This window comes from Haplochromis burtoni, unplaced genomic scaffold (genome assembly GCF_018398535.1).
Source record: "Haplochromis burtoni strain Fernald_Lab_line unplaced genomic scaffold, NCSU_Asbu1 Contig_275, whole genome shotgun sequence".
Taxonomy (NCBI): Eukaryota; Metazoa; Chordata; class Actinopteri; order Cichliformes; family Cichlidae; genus Haplochromis; species Haplochromis burtoni.
The window spans coordinates 519,434-537,193 of record NW_024582636.1 but is presented as its reverse complement, the minus strand read 5'-3'; the positions used below and the strand labels follow the sequence as shown (position 1 = coordinate 537,193).

The 17,760-nt window shown below is 40.7% G+C and overlaps 1 protein-coding gene across 4 annotated transcripts in view; it reads right to left on the bottom strand.

Annotated features, from left to right (window-relative positions):
* Nucleotides 1-17,760, bottom strand: part of sema5ba (sema domain, seven thrombospondin repeats (type 1 and type 1-like), transmembrane domain (TM) and short cytoplasmic domain, (semaphorin) 5Ba) — a 191,909-nt gene that overhangs the window by 81,184 nt on the left and 92,965 nt on the right. For all 4 annotated transcript variants that reach the window (XM_042227660.1, XM_042227661.1, XM_042227658.1 and 1 more), the window contains 2 exons: nucleotides 8,124-8,223; nucleotides 7,572-7,617 (listed from right to left, as the gene is read on the bottom strand). In XM_042227660.1, coding sequence (XP_042083594.1) covers nucleotides 7,572-7,617; nucleotides 8,124-8,223 — 146 coding nt within the window. The remainder of the gene's footprint in view (nucleotides 1-7,571; nucleotides 7,618-8,123; nucleotides 8,224-17,760) is intronic.

Here is a 17,760-nt window from a genome sequence, read left to right as displayed (position 1 = left end):
AAGTTGTGCCAAAATACTCACTTGAAAGCACCTCCAAAAGTGATTCAATTCACCAGGCATTTTAATTCCCATGTTAAAAATTCCAACTTTACAGCAGAAGCTGTGTAGTCGTACTGATAGCCCATCCAAGAAATCTGTGCTTGAGTTTTGATGAGCTAAGTTACTACATATATATGGCATGTATGTAGTAGCACTAATTAGCAGTTACTGTGTGTCTATGCTGTGCACCCATAGATTATATGGCTGCACCGTCCTGCCAGGATGAATATTAGCAAGCATTAGCTTGCTAGCTAATGCTAGCATCGTTAGCATAATTTGAATTAGCACCTAAAACGCTCCAAAAATCAAGTTTCGAAGAATGAAGATGACAAATCATGAAGACACATTTAAAGCATCAAAACCTTGAAAGTATCATAACTAGACTTCACAATACAATGGACAACTTACTGCTGGCTAAGTCCATCTTTAATATGCGGTCTGTATTTGCAACACAATTACCTGAAAGCTCTTTCCCCCCTTATTTTACAAAGGTTGCCACATTCCTAAATCTCAGCATTATTGTCATTACTGATCCTCACCAGTTACAGCAAATTGATCCTGTTACAGGTGGAATTGACAGAATTCCACCTGTAACAGGTGGAGTACATGATGAGAATTCCTCATCATGTACTCATATATTTGAACACTATATCTTCTTTAAGCAATTTGCCACTAAAAGCACCAAAGCACACACAAGGGATGATATAAATGTAGCTATAATGGAGCCATTAGTGAGAAGAATCGCTTTGAAAAGCTCACCTGCGCTCACCTGTATAATTATGATTGGATATACTGTAAAAATGCAGCTGGTAGGCACACAAATGATGACTGATACTGAAACATGAATGCAGCTGTCAGTGCCACACAGTTAATGCATGGATGACAACATAAACATAGGGAAAAACCCAATTCTATGCACACAATAAATTGTTAAAAACAAAATAACTAATGGCTGTGCCAACATAACACTGACACCACTCTCATTTTAGATAAAACTCGTGGGATTAGCTGGTTCAGTGCAGTTGTCAGATTATCTGTTTTATAGGGCAATGGGGAATTATTCCAATTGCTTATTCATCCATTGAACAACAACAGAGGGTGTGGTGTGGAAGAGAAATCATCTCCGAACACTTTGAAAGCTCTCCGTGGGTATTACCTGTGTGGTTATTCTACACTGGCAAAACTATTTCATACGACTCCTTAGAGGCACAGAATCTCACTAGAGAAACATCCAGAGAGCTGGAGCACAATGAAAGCTTGTCACCTCCCTCACACCCTCTCTCATGTTCACTCCTCGTCTCTTCCTCATTTGTCTTCATCTCGGCTCTGTATGTGTGATTTTTCAGAGTTGTTCTCTTGGTCTCTGCTTCTGTTTCCTCATTCGTTTTCTTCCTGTTATCTTTGCGGTCTTTCATTCTCTGGCTCCTGCCCACCTCTTTATCCCTGGCTCTCCTCGTCTTTCTTCTCTCCCTCCTTCTCACTCTTTTTCTCCACTGATTGCCTACGCATTCATTCTTCTACGCTTCCCTGCTCGCTAATGCCCGTAGCAGGTGTTCTCCCAGGTGCCTGAACAGAACAGGCTGGGCTGAGCCTTTAAAAGACCTGGCATCAGCACCTCGGCAGTCCTCCCCCATCCCTCTAGTGTGGTCTATCTTCAAAACCCTCTGTGACTAAAGACTGCAAAGGTGGAATTTACACACTTGTCCGCCTCTCTCCACACACGCAAACGCAGATGCACAGTCATGTAAACTGAGAAACTATTGCCAGTCCTTCATCTCTCCTGTTTGGGCTCACTGGCCATCTTGGCTTCAGGTGTGGTGCAGGTCGTCTCGACTGGGCGGGCTCTCTAATTTGATACTGCCCATTTAATGACATGCAAACAAGCTGCAGTCTCTTATAGGGGCACACTAAAGAGTGAAGCTGATGCCAAACCAGGGGAGTGATATTGACACCGGTGTGTGGTTTCAGACCACCCGCTTAAAAAGCCCAGGCCAACCCGTCCATACCGATGAATGGGAAAGTGGAGAATGCAGCTTTGTAACTCGACTGTGATCGGCCACCCTCTTTGGTTTGCTTTTCAATCAATCAGCAAGTTATTTTGGAATAAAGCGTCAGTATGACTTTCATTTGCACTCCGTGGATGTTTTTCTTCTTTTTTTTTTTAAAGGAAAAGTCACTCGTGCTTTGTGTCCCGAAAGGCTCGCTCAATTTCTGCAGGTCAGCCTGGCTTCTGAGCATAGCTGCTGCAGTTTATTTTGACTACGGTTGATAACACCATCAAAATAAGGTCAAATCTGTAGCTTTAGAGTCCAAGGTCTGGCGTTAAACAACCTTGGAAAACTTTTTCAGAAGAGATTAATGCTTTTGTCTTCAAAGTCTGAATAACATGCTAGGTATAAGAGAAGGCTAGAACACAGTAGCTTTTGTTAAAACGCCCTTTTTCACGTCTCTCACTAGAGGTTTTAGACAATTTCCACATATAAAATTGTAAAAATAATGCATAACCATGGCTTATTTCAAGTGGCCTCATAAAGACACAGAGCTCACATGGGATAGAGACTTTGGTCTGACATTTTCACTCCCTGCAGCATGCATTAAACACTGCACAGAGGTGGCAGGCATCCTGAGCTCTATAGTCAAATAAAGTGGATGCTGTGGCTTTAAAGGTGTTAATTAAGCAGCAACACTGGTTGAGATCCTTGCAGGGAAAAAAGCAGAGATTGTACTGGCATCGCAGAGAGAGCCTTATTGAGAGCTTAAATCAGTTGCTAAATTGTAAAAGTGCACTGAACAGGTGCTGCAGAGAGTGGAATACATCACACATGAGCCACCGTGCAGTGGTGCAGCTCTATTTCTTTGTCTATTACTACCTTGTTAAGAAATGGGTCAGATAAAACACCTCACCGATGTGCTGTGCAAGACGATGTGTTATGATGAATTTTGTTTTGGCCTCGGAGTGCAGTGCAGGTATTAGGCTTTTAGTGCATGAAGAAATTCTCAAGCTGAACTGAGCACCTGGTTGGAATGTTATCAGCCCATTAAAACGCCATTATCAATTCTCATCACTGCCATATAGGCATTGCCTGTAGGCGGTATTTTCCAACTAGTAGGCTCAGTAGGCCATTATCAAGTCATTTCATGGTGGCAGCACAGATTTGGCAAAAAACGACAGACTTGTTTTTGCTTTGAAAGAGCAAAAATGTCTGTATGAGGAGGTTGGATAGATAGCTGGGACATAACTTTCATCCAATCACCCAACAAAACCACCAACTGGAGCTTAAACTAAGCTTTGGGCTCAGTTAAAGTTTCATTTTTTTGTTAGAGTTAGGCAGAAGAACATCATTCAGGTTTATAGTCACCCTTTCACAAGCTGTGAAAATGTTTAAATTGCCAAATCACAATATAATCTGGGTTACTCTTCACTTACTAATGATCAGAAATGGCAGAAAGCTTCTGTCCTACCAATAGTTGCAGGTCTGTGTCTGTGGAGTGGTAACAACACAGATACAAGTGGATGTTGGGATTTTCAAGAGGTTAATTATATTAAAAATGAAGCAGACTGTGATGAGGATGTATCACGATGGCGAGCAGACAACTGAGCTTATGTCTGGACTGAATTAAATTAATCCAATGTTCTCTGGCAGGTGGTTTGGATATTTACAGCAGGCCTTGTATCACTGGTTCCGGAAATCTGCACGTAAAGCCTTTCTTACTGGACCTCAGGCTCGGACTGGGAAATGGGAGATTTTTTGTATTTTTTGTATTTTTTTTTAATTTACTTATACACCAAATGAAAAGAAATATTTTGGGATGCCGCCCTCCTCTGCCTTTTTGGATGGCTTGCATTTTACTGGCAAATTAGCATGGGGGGTAGAGACCCTCCTCTCTGCTTCACTGGGCAGTTTGTGTAATGCTCACGTTGATTTCAGCCTTGGCATCACAAATGACACCTCCGCATTGGCCAGAGTGAAGAAGGATCTACCTCATTTAGCCCTATAGCTCACAATAAGCTGGTGATATGTGTGTGGGTGTGTGTATGTTTCAGGAGAAGACTTTGAGAATTTAGGCAGTATGCGCCACTGTGGTTATTTCTGTGCACGCTCACAGCAGATGCATGTGTGTACGCTTCCTTACATGTGATAAGGATGGCAGGTGCCTTTTTTCAGGACAAAGAGAACAGCTTCATGGAACTGCAGAGAACAACACAACCCGGGTACAAACAAATGAAAGCACTCATAAGTCAACTTCTCTCTTCCACAAGTAGACAGCTAGGACACGCAGACAAAGGGCGCATTGATATCGGCAGTGACACACGGGTGGCAGCTGTACACATCATGTCATTCAGTTGTGGTTGCTGTGAAAGGAGACTCTGTCAGACAAAGTGGAGTGTGGTGATGTGCTTAATCCTGTGTGGAAATGTAGTGTAAAAATAATTCAAGTTTTTGTTATAGAAATAATAACAAAACTGATGCTGCAGAGTCAACTGTTAAGCTAGTCTTGCTTAACTTTTTTTGGATACACATTATAAGAGAGTCGTGGTACTGAACGAATCCAAACACTCAATACATGTTAATAAAAATGTTTACAATGCTTTGAATGTAGTAAACACATATCACTCCACTTTCACCGGGCTAACACAGGGACGACTATTCACACTCATGTTCATACCTGCAGAATTGTAGGATCACAGATTAACCTGACATGCATGTCTTTGGAAGAACCCCAAATATCCGGAGAGAGCCTACGCAAGCAATGGGAGAAAAAGCATAATCCACACACAAAAACCCCAACAAGGACTCTCCATCAACCACTGCAGCACTGTGCCAACTACAAAAACAGGTGGATTACTTTTTTCTTGGCTTCCCGCATCTATGATGTGAATTAGAATGGCATTTGTGAAATGCTGAAAAGGGATGAGCAAGACGTGTGGTTCAAAACAGGTTTTTGGAGCAAAGTTACCAAACTTTTTAGGCTTTAAAAAAAATAAAATTATATATTGTAAAGTTATTATATGTTTGCATTGACCGTAGAAACAAATCTCATAACAGGTGCACTTTGGATCACAAAGAATATTTGCACTCAGCAGATGCATTTCTTGTTGTTTTTCTTGGTTGGTGGGCATAAAAACTGCATTGTGATGTTCAACACCCTCACTACCATCATTTACATAATTAAGGCTTAAAGTGCATTAACCTTAACAGCAGCAAAATACGCATTGCTATTTATTTTGAAGGCGTGGAAAACTTTGGCAATCTCCAAAGAAGATGTCCCGCAGTGGTTTAAAGCATGGAAACTGTGCACTGCCTGGTTTTTGTACAATGCCTATTTTTCTCTGCTCAGTGACAGTGATATACTGGTTTAGATTACACCGTCCCATCGAGAATTCAGGGCTTGTCATTTGTGATGTGTGATGCAACTGTATGGCAACCCTGTGCCCCAGAGCTAACACTCCCACTGATACCAAAGCTACTTTCCGGCACAGCACTCTTACCACCACAGGCCTTTCAGAAAACAAACCCATTACACCCACAGGCTGAGGACACACAAAAATGCACGTGTACACACACAACACAACCTTATGATTTGATTATATCCTCTGCAGCGTGGACATATAAATAAATATATATAGATATATATATATAGAGAGAGAGAGAGAACACACAACACTGGATACATCTGAGCTGGATATATCACATATGATCACCACAGTGTTGATGCCTTGTTGAAAAACTGTCATATGTAGTAACATTTAGGTTTCGTGATGGATTATTTTGCATCACTTGTTTGGTCGTAACCTAGTTGATAAGCTGTAACGTAAAATGTTGCTCTATGTTATTATGCAATAGGATCCGACTACAGAAACTTAGCAAATTCTGGGACTCTGATGAAAGCGAAAGAGAAAGGGACTGCCATCCTGCTGCTTTGTTGCTCCCAAAGTTTGTCTCATTAGCACAAAATCTTTGAAGTATCAGTAAACATGCTCTGTTTAAAAGTTAATCGAATCAGCAATACACAACTGCTTTTGGAGGCTTAAAATTGAGGCTCTTTCTGTTAAGCTGTTTAAGAAAATAGATGGATTGATAAAAAAACTGAGGCATGTATACAGAAAAGAACATGTGGCTTGTTCAGGCAGAAGACAGAGTAGAAGATACTTCAATAGATGATGTTGAGCGCAGAAGACAATTTTCATATCCAATGAAGCGTCACAGCAAAGCTTCTGTACCTCCACATAGAAGATCATTACAAAAACTTGGCCTTATGGTGCGTTCCAGATCCCAGTTCCCAGCCAGAATTTCCATCTGGAATGCCACCTCAATTTGGATTTCCCACTCACAACGTCAGAGCAGCCCCACTAACCCCGAGTTGAGGATCCAAGATGGGAGTGGTGAATGTAAACAGTAGTAAAACTTTTATTCTGTCCTGCCACTGTTGTGTATTTGTAACTCACTAAATAAGCCATACACAGAGAACTGACCAGGCTCTACCCGTGAAAGTGCTGCAGCGATGTAAACAAGTATTATGCTGTATAGCATGAATGGCTCTACCTTGCCAAGAGGCAAAACAAATCCTGCTTTTCTTTCGCTTTTCCAACCTTCCTACTGGAAAGCATTAACTAAAAACATAAGTCAGTGTGTGTTGAAGTCCCCTGGTTCAAAGTCCTATTCCCCTTTGGAAATTTGTCAGTCTTTATCTTTCTCTAACTGGAAACACTACAATATGCTGTTTTCGGTTTCCATATGAGTCATGTAAAAAGACTGGGAGCAGCGGCCAGCAGTCATTTAGGCTCGACTTGTTGCTTTAGTCTATTATTTAAAGGGCTATTACCACATAATCTGCTTACAATACACAAAATCTCTGTCTGTGTGAGTTTGTTTCTTTGTCTGCCAACTCCTCCCACACGATCAGGAGTTGAGCAACCAAAGCTGCCACACAGATACGTCTTGGGCCCCTGAAGGTTCTCAACTATATCAGATACTATGATATCATCAAGTTGCCTAGCAACGCTCTAGCAATGGGTTAAAAAGGCCTGTCTGTTTTTCACATTTTTACCTATAACACTTTATAAAAGCATCTACATCACACCATAACATATAATTTATATCCACATTTTTTTTTTTAATTATGCATTATATGTTATGACGCCTGCTGGTTGCTTGGCAACCCTCTATCAACAGGCTAAAAGGTTGTGTTTTTTTGTCTTTTTTTGTACTGCATCATTTTTAATTCAAAACAGCGACATGTACCTGATATCCAACAAGCTAAATTATACATGACAATTTCGTCATGCTGCCTAGCAACTACTAGGCTAAAGTGACCCATGACCTACAACAATAAAAGCATATTAGCATTTTCATTTCCTGGCCAACAGCATACACAGCCTAAACAATGCTGTAGCAATAACATGTTGCCTGACTAATTCATAAACAACAGAAAAAATGTGAAAATAAACTTGGCGAACATATATAAAAAGAGTGATATAGCGCCCAAAAAATAAGAATTTAAAACCACAGGAGAAAAAGCAGTACACTCACCTGTATCAGTGACAGGTTACTGAGGTCCAGTCTGAAAAGGTAGTTTCTGAATTAAGAAGAAAGGGAAATGATGTAAGTGACTGGCTCAAATCCAGCAAAATCTATTAAACAATGCAGATGAAGTATTAGAGACCAGCTGTCAGGTTAACACAAAGTGGATTAAAGCACAAACTGTACTGCCCGTCACTCTTGGGCCATTGTTTTCTGTTAGTATTTCAGTCTTTGGTTTTACACTTTTTTGTGATCATGTATGTCTACGCTTTTAACAGGGTCAATCCAGACAAAACTTTAACTCATATCATGCCAAGAGAATAGACACACACACACACACACACACACACACACACACACTACTGCGGCGTGACATATTTCTTCCAAATCCTTTGCTCCTGCCAAATCCAAAGCTTAACTTGGTCCAGCGAGGCCTCAGCAAAGCACTTTAAAAGCGTCATTATCCGAAAACCGCACTGTATGAGTGAGTCAGAAAGGGTATCACATTCTCAGTAATGTGCTCTGTGGGGTGAAAAGCTGAGTGGATTTACAGTTTCTTACCTGGCACCCACAATAAGCTCATTCCTAGTCAGGTCAAGGGTGAGCTGGGAGTAGTCTCTCACACCAGGGTGGGAGAAGGATGAAATCCACGGACTGAGCGCTGAGAGAGAGAAAAGGGGGGAAGGTTAGCAGAAGATAAATCATGTCGTGAGATAAAAGCAGTGACATTTACAAACAAAACTCATAAAAGGGTATAGTTTACTAATGCACGCAAAAACCTTTCCTATTTGGCATTTTATGCACAAGTGTAGGTGTTTACAGCGATGGTTAATTGACCCGATGAAAATCAAATTTATTAAGCAAAATGCTAAATGTTTGCCAGCAACAGCCTCTGTGAGGTTATTTTATGATGGCTTTCATTATATTTTAACTGTTGCTCAGACTAAACTCTCACAACACTGCACAACTATAGATTAGAAAAATGTTAGAGTGACCAATGCACCAATTATGAATAAGACACATTCATAGTTGCAGCTGAAGTGGTAAAAAAGGGCACCAAACAGTGAAGGAAAAGCTTCCTGCTACGTGACGCTGTCTCCTACAGAGCGGGACAAAGTGTCCAGGCCCCATCAGGCAACACAACCCCGATCCAACCTGACATTCAGACAAACGCGGCTCTGTGTGGGGCACGAGGCTGAAATCTCAACGCTGTATGAAACTGGCATTTACAAATCAACGTTTTCAGAGGGGCCGCCTGGTGGAGCTTTTAATGCCACACTCAAAACTCCAAAAAGAAAAAAAAGAGCATTTTCTCTACGAACTTTGTGTGGGCCTTTAAACGATTTCACCACATGGAAGTTTGCGGGGCTTAAAGGGGATTTGCTATGTTTCCGATACTGTAAACGACATCACAGTTGTTAGTGGCAAATGAGATTTCTTGGAGCAAGTTAAAAAGGCGTGTTAGACACATTTGAGCCATTTCCACAAAACTAGTCCAAAAACGGACAAGGAAAGAATCAGTAATGATGTTAAGCAACTTTATGGTTGTCCACTAATTTTCTGTATCAGAGAAAAAAAACGTTCATGACCATTGCATGACCCCCCACTGAAAAAAAAAAAAAATCTTGATTTTCTCCTTCATCAGGGAAGTGATCATCAAACATTTAAAACCTTAAAACGTTCATTTTCTTCTAAAATTAAAAGTAGCTCATAAAAGCTCCAGGCTACGAGTGAGAAACTACATCAAAGTGCTGGAAGAAGTTGCCAGGAACAGCGAAACAAGTCTCCATCACGCAAAGGAGATAAATTTTTAGGATTGATGGGAGCCCATATGGCTCTGTCATCTGCAAACATATCCAGAGATGCGAAAAACAGAAGGCGGCAGCTACAGTACGGTATGGTGCTCTTAATTTAAGATACAGAAAAACACACGCATACAATATTTAATTAAAGGTTCCAGTATTGACAGGAGACTTCACTGAAGTGATAGTGTTTGCAGTCAGATGTGGATTTGGGCACTCGACACCAAGCTGCTGTGAGACCGAACTTCATTCTAGTGTTTCTGTTTTTGTCCCACTCTTGTGAGATGTGAGCAGGGTTGAATCCATTTTCATAAATACAGTGAATATTTAAAAGTCCGCAATTTTCAGTTTGCAGCACAACTGCAATATATTCACAAGATAAGGCCTCTGTTATTCTGTATTTGAAAACTGCTGAAAAGAACAAAACCAGCGCATTTGTCCATCTCTTAATAGTTTTGGACTTCTCTGCATCTAAAAAACAACAAATCAAAATGGACTAAATTAAGTTTTATAGCAGACATTAAGGAACCAGGTAGAAATTGTTGCATTTTTTTTTCCATTAACAAGAATAAAAAACAAAGTAGAAAAAAAGCATAATAATAATAATAGTACTTAGACTTATTTTAGACATATTATAAACCACAAATACAAGCATAGGTTTTAACTTACAGTACAGGTTTTATACAAAATGCTATATATTTTTAACAATGGCTTCTGGTTTCCATGACAATCTACAGTGTAGTGTCTAGCATCTCAGAAAACAGCCACACCACTTTGTGTGCTGCAAATAACAACATAATACATTGTTAATTATGATAACAACAGCTCTTGTTCTATTAGGAATATAATAAGAAAATGAGCAGTGTGCTGCAGGGACACACAAATTTATCAACCAGCTAGATCAGAGTAGCAGTGCAGCTTTTAAAAATTAATAATACACCGGAAAGCACTTTTACAGACAGGATTAAATCTCTGATAATCACAATAAATCATCGGGTGTCCCAAGGCTATTCTAATACGATGCAAATTCTGCAAGAGGCCATCTCTTATTCTCTCCATAAATATTTATACTACACTTATCCACATACAGTGGATTGTTTCAATTTCACAGTCAGCCATGCATCCATATGGTTTGACCATCTTTGACATGCAGGGTGGGTGTAAAAAACAACAACACAACCATAGAAGGCCAGTGCAAGGAAGCGAGCGGAACCATCTGTGCATCACTCTGATTAATGGCTGCAGAGGCTGAAGGTTGGGGGGAGCGTGGGGGACGCGGCGGGGAACGCAGGCCGCCTTTAGCTGCACAGTCTTATGTAAACAGACCTGAAGTTGATTTAAAGAATCCAACGTGATCCCGGGATTGCGCAAAGCCACGGTATGTGTGAACAAAGCTTGTATGTGTGTGAACGGTGTCCCCATAACTGGGAGGAATGAACATGATTTGAACGCCAACTCAGATCATTAAAAGTCTCTAAATCAATCCCTTAAACACACACAGGCTCATGGAATTATTTGCAAAGAACAAAAAAAGTTTGTTTTAAAGGCTCAATTACTGCGAGGTTTGTGTTTGTGTGAAAATCAAACTCTGATGTGAACTACAAGACAGTCATTACCAGCTAAAGATGGGTTAGCCGAGGGTGAAATGAGCTCCGTTTCTCTTGTTCTTGTTTTTTTTTTTTTTTTTTTTGCTTTGTTTGTTGTTTTTCAGGAAAATGAGTTTCAAGAAACTAATTCTTCATTTTCCAACAGCTCATAATGGGTCAGTGAAGGTGTCATCAAAGTGTGAGGAGTTGGGTACCTCCTAATATGAATAGTTAAATCAATAAAATATAGACTGACCTCCAAAAGGCTTTAAGGAGATCTTTCTTTTTTGACATTGATATTAACATTGTAAGCACTGTGAAGATACTGATTTGCATAACTGATGAAAAAAAAAAGAAAAAGGAAAAACATTTGGATTTGAGATCTAAGATAACTTTACAGAGTCTCAGAGGTTATTAAGCTATTTAGGGCTATGACTTGTTTGGCGTTATTTCTGGGGACAGGTGATGGAAATGTCAAAGGTTTATAAATACGCTGACTCTTCAAATCTTGTTTAAAGAGTCAGCAGCAACGAGCTCCTCTAAGAATCTGCCAAGCACTCTCAACAGCTCTTACCTACAAAGCTGCAAAGCAGGAGAAGGCTTTTAGAAGACAGTAATGTAATTAAGAAAATGCAGTTGGAGGAGTGGTGGAGGTGAGGTTGTTGGCACAAGGAGCTGCTATAATGGCACAGCCAGGCTGTTGTTGGACTGTGGCGGGCCTTTAGAAAAACTCTGAATTCTTAACTTTGTAACCTTCACCAACCTGTGTAGGGTTGAGTTTGAGAAACGTGATGAAATGAAGACTTATACGCTAATTTTGGCAATTCAAACATTCCAAACAGGCAAAAAAGCTATTTAAGTGCTGTCAAAGCATCGGATATTATCTGAACCACAATTCATCTCAGTTCAATTTTATTTATATAGCGGCAAATTAGAGCAGCAGCTGTCTCAAGATGCTTTATAGTGTTAAGAACCTACAATAATAGAGAGAAAATGTAAACGATCCACTGAACCACTCTGAGCAAGTACTTGGCAATAGTGGGAAGAAAAAACTCCCTTTTAACAAGAAAAAACATCCGGTGGAACCAGGCTCAGGGGAGAGCAGCTATGGGTTAAGGAAGAGAGACAGAGATTAATTCTACTTAATTCACTTACCTTTACCTCTACTTTTAAATACTCCAGGAGCCACACGTAAGCCTGCAGTCTGAAAGTGAAGCATTCTGTTGGGATGATATTGCCCCAATACAGATGTTAAGATAAGGTTGGGCCCGATTCAAGGCTTTGTATGCGAGGAGACAGGATGTTTCTAATTTTAGAGATAAAATGGGAGTTCTATTCTATTCTATTATTGGTTAAGAATTTCATAAAGAGAAACACTGCTTTAACTGTGAGCTCAATCGTAGTTTGTCACAGATAACACTTCATTATAGAAGGAATTATTCATTTAAATATGATCAAACATCAAACACTGTAAAAAAAAATCTGATATTGAACAAACATGGCATATAAACACATGGTGAAATGCACAATGGCCAACTGAGAAAGTAACGATCTAAGCTAACATTTGCATGTTTGACCTCAATTCAAGTCTCATCTCACAGAAACATTTACAGTGAGAATGACGGATAACAAGAACTCAAGTCCAGTGTCTGTGTTACAAAATATCTTCTTTAAGCTTTACTTCAAGATTTTTTTCTTTTCTTCTTTCTGCTATTTTGAAAAGTCCTTCGTCTTCTTCGGCTATAACAAAACTGCATTGTTCCTAATTTGACCCTTTAGAAAGCATTTCATCTTTTCCTCACTTTTCTTCACAGTTAAAGAAATTCTGACCAGATCAAACAAACCAGACCAAACCGCTGCATGCCAATGTGCGCTTCAAAAAAAAAAAAAAAAACTCGTTAGAGTCCAAAACCCTCCAAACCTTTTTTTTTTTTTTGCTGGACAATTTTCCCACTTCAGGCCATGATTGAATACACCGAAGTGCCGAATGGTACGAAAGTAGGCAAAATGTGTCTTTCTCTTTGTATCTTCACACACTTTGAACATTTTTTTGTGTCTTTCCGTACAAGTGCAACCACACGAGCACCTTGGAGGAGAGACTGTTTCAAAGTAATTCTCCCATCTAAACAATTATTGTCTCGCCCCTCTCTGTCAGATGACAGGCTTTCGGCCTTTCAGTGCAACCATTTAAGCCACAGCAGTAGCAGAGAAGCAGCTGGTCATCAGCACGCTCAGTTCAAAAGAGCAGTGGCATTAAACTACATTTAGCCTGTAGCCACATTTGATTCTGAAGAAAGTAAAGCTATATTTTAATAGCATAAATGAAACCCAGACTTTCATGTGTATGAAAAACCAATCAAAGTCAAAGAAATTAGAAACAGCGAAGCGACTGCAGAGGATGGGCAGCCTATAAGGGCTACGACGCATCCCCAACGTTACACAGTAAATATCTTCTGGAAAACATCCAGACAATAGAACCTAATGTCATTTGAAAAACGTCAGACAGTTAAAACGGTGACTTACTCTGCACATAAAATTAGACTATTAAAACAGAGCAGATGACACGAACCATAAAACAAGAACGTGCGGTGCAGGAATAGATAACAAGAGAATTCTTTCCACAGAAGCATTATGCGCCTAACGCTAAAAACAGGAGCTGTTAGTGTTCAGTTCAGAGAGTTTAATGTAGAGCGTAAATCACTTGAAATTCTTGCTGAGAAGCATTACATGAATATAAACCTTTCCCCACATCACAAATGTCTCTTCAAAAGCTTGTTAGAAAAACAAAAAACAACAAAAAAGCACAGCAAGGCTGAATTTGATGCAGCAGCATGGAGGAGAGCTTGTGAACCGTGAGCTTGCTTACTCTCTTAGAAGGGCTTCGCTATAGTGAGGAGGTCTTCGTTGACTGACATTTATCCTCCTGTGCACAAGTGGTTTTATATGCTCTGCTTACTTCTTTCCCCTCATAACTGTCTGGCCGGGCGGCGGGGCAAATAAGGGACAATAATGCAGGATGAATATGAAAGCCTCCTCCCTCGGGTTGACTCGTGGGCCCCAAGCTGGACTTGATGAACGATGATTGCGATCTTTTTTTTTTCCTCCCCTTTTGCAATCGGCAAGCAGATGGATTAATGCCCATGACTGCCAGAGGGACGAGGACAGTGGCTGAGACATTTGTCTCACCCAGACATAAATTATAACCTTTCTATCTTCTCCCATCTCACAGTTTTTTAACCGTTCAGCCTCTTCCCACACAACCAGCATGCATGAAGAGCGAAGCGGCACCCCGACTGATTTGAGTTGCTATTAGGCCAGTACAGAGGCCAATCAAATCTGGAAAAGACCAACATATTATAGACCGTGAGAAAACCAGTGCACGGGAAATTGGGGATCGTGCACAAACTAACACACAAATACAGACACACACACACCAGACAGCTTAAACACAATCTGATCCGTTTATCACTTAAAGCCAGGTGGAATGTGAGATTCCCCCAAGCCGGAGCTCAGAGATAGGGCTATTTGATAAATAGCCAATCTTACCCCCATCTAATCCCTAAAAAATTTGAGCCTCTGGATTTTTCCTTCAGCTAGCCCATCAAACCTTGCCATTCCCACAGCTGGAAGGATGGTGTCATCTATTAAAATGAAAGTACAAACTGAAATACAGAGGGGATTTTTTAACATAAAAGGCATGCAATAGGTTTTCTTGAAATCAAATGTTCTACAAAAGGTGCAAAGCAGACTCTGACAGCTGATCTGACAGTTATTAAATCCAGTTCTTTGCATTCTTCAACGGCCAAGAAAGACACAGCTCAAAGTGGTCTAACTTAAAAAATGATCTTTAATTTTACATTTTCTGGAAAATGGAGACTTAGCACAGAAACGCCAGCTCAAGTCTCAAGCAGGAAGCCTGATTACTTATATACTTCCTCTAGACGTCACACAAACTTTAAGTTTCGAACAAACACTCTTAGTTTCACTTTCTGCCTGCAGCTCCTATTTTTGCAAAAGCATGCAGTTCCTGTCAGCCTGCGACCTAGTTTTACACTGAAGTCTGGGCCTCTCATAAGAACAATCTAATCAGCAAATAAGCATTAAGAATATATATATTCCATACTGACATATGGAATTGAAATGAGAAGTCCTGTGTATTTCAGTGAACTTGCAGTTCTTCACTTTGGCTTTTTCACCGTCGGTGCGCCTGCAACGGCTCACCTGATAAAATCGCTCACTGTGTCATATTTTTTATCATCACTGTTATAATCAGGCATGTCGTTGATTTCCCTCCCTCAAGCGCTGCACTGTTTAATGAGCTATGAATGACAAATATTATACTAAAGGTAGCTGTCTATCATCTTCCTTCGGGCAGCGGGGGTAAGGGGGTGGGTAGACGCGGGGTTGGCGGTGGTGAGGGAGAATCTCGGAAACACAATGTGTTGCTAATGGGAATAAGACCGAGCGAAAGGAGGCAATATTAAAAAATGGTTATCTTCAGGGCAGTGGGGTTTGAGCCAATATTGTTAACGAAGCAGGCCACATGACGACTTGCAGCCATCTGGCAGGTGATTCTGTGAATGAAGCATTACCTCCAGTCTCAATTACACACAGTACACAGTATAGTATTCGGGATATATTTTGCAATGCTGACAATTGTGAAAACCTACTGTGAATAAATCAGTCCTGCTCTATGTAAATTTACATGCAGAATCCATTTACACAAAGCACATTGTAAGAGCGGCATTGGAAATGTCACATTTCCACACATTATCTGCTCTTGCTCGGCACTGAAGGAGTTAATGTCTCCCTGCAGCTCCAGATCGCTTCACAAGTCAGCCTTATCAGGCCGAAATCCCTTGAAATACGTTTTGTTGGGTCTTCTTCATATCACTTTTCAGCTTCCCTTGCATGCCAGTCTCCACCCCATCCTGCTTGTCCTGTTCTTCACTATCTCTCCTATTAGAACTTTTGATTTTCACTGTGGCTGACTTGCAGGGGGTGATAGTTTGAGAGAGGCTGTTGTGCCTCAGTGGAGCACAACTCTCCCTCTGTCCCTTCATGCGCCTTCCTTCCCTTCCCTCCTCCCACTTGACTGAACTCAGATAGAAGGGTCTGCAGGTTATGGGCAGAACAGAGAAAGAGCCTGGAGAGAGCGGGGACTGAGCAGCCACAGGAGGAATGGTGCTGGGGCCAGGAGGCTAATAGCCTCTCAGTCAGTGACCGGTAAAGATGTCTGTCTGCCTTTCACAAAACCAGTGGTGAGGCAACATCCACAGCTACTGACAAGTCCGCTGTGCTCCAAATGTGTTATAAAACTGACAGAAATGTGAGCAATGTTTCTCAAAAACAGAGTGTGAAAGAGGCAGACGTAGGCACGATAACCAGCAAAAGAGAGTCTGTACACTTTCTGTACTATATTTGAGACTGGCACAGGATAAGAGAGTCAACAGAGGTAACAAAAAAAAGAAGAAAGAAAAAAAGAAAAAGGGGTCTGCAAAATGAATAACAGCATGCAGAAATTCACTGGACCTCAAAGAGGCAAGGTTTCAAACCTACTTCAATCTGATTTGATTATTTGCCCTTTTTTTGTAGCTGTACTGTAATTGAGTGTGCAAACACTATTTTTTTTTCTCCTTAAAAATCAGGAGCGACACAAGAGCATTCACACAGGATGTCGCTTAAACTGTTGGCTTTATCCATTTGTTAAAGTAATAGCTTTTGGGTATTAACTGCAGCTATCTGCCATGTAAATGTTCTGCAACTGCTTCATTCGAACATGACAGAACTGTTCGGAATAGCGCTCACATGTTCATGCAATATTTTAGCACAAAGGCCGGAGTAGCGCTGCTGCAACACTGAGTTGAGGGAATAATACTGTCAATGATGAAGACTGTTCCTGGGTTTCTGTGGGCATGCATCAGCTGCATCGGTAATGGAACTTGAAACCTATTTTTCAGATGGATAGATGTTTATGTCAGTACCTTTATAAATGACCATTGTGAGGGCAGGGGTTCTCCAACAATTTTTTCCAATTCTTTCCAAGTACCAAAACTCTAAAGAGGCCACTTGGCAAAATGTCAGCCCACAGAATAAAGTCTGTACTATATATACGTCCTTTTTAAGTGCTCCTTTTTTATGCTGTAGATCCGTGCAGAATGCGTCAGCCTGCTGGATCTTTTAATTGTTTTCACCATTACATGCAAGATAAAATAAAGAACCCGGCTTCCCACTAATGCAGACCGAGAGGGCCAAAACATCGCCATATAACTTCTCATGTGGTTTATACAGAGTGTAATTGATGCTGACTGGAGAGTTGAAGTTGTTCAGCTTCCTGTAGCATCTAAAGGTGTAAGGGCAGGTTTAAATTGCTGTCGCACTACTGTAGCTTTTACAACACTGTACTGCAACGCAGAGGCTGAAAATTATCAGTGCTCTTACAGATTAAGGCACAAGTCTGAAAGGGGTTATGGCATGAGGAGACAGGAGGCATGGATACAGACAGGCAAAGGGAGCAGTTTTCCTGCTGCTTTCCGCTTTTTCGGTGAAAGTGGCGGTAAAGCCTTTAAATGTTTTCTATTCTCTGTTTTCTATTGCAATCTTTTGGGCATCAGATATCCTGACATGCCATTAGTGAGGGAGGCGCCGCTCGCCTCAGCAGCACGCTAATCCAAACTTCATTCAGCTGCTTGACTGACAGCTGCAAACACACCTATGCACTGAAATCACAGTGAATGAGTTTGGGGGAACAGAGACTGGTGCGAGTGAAATATGAATGCCACATAAAATATATATATAAATATATATATA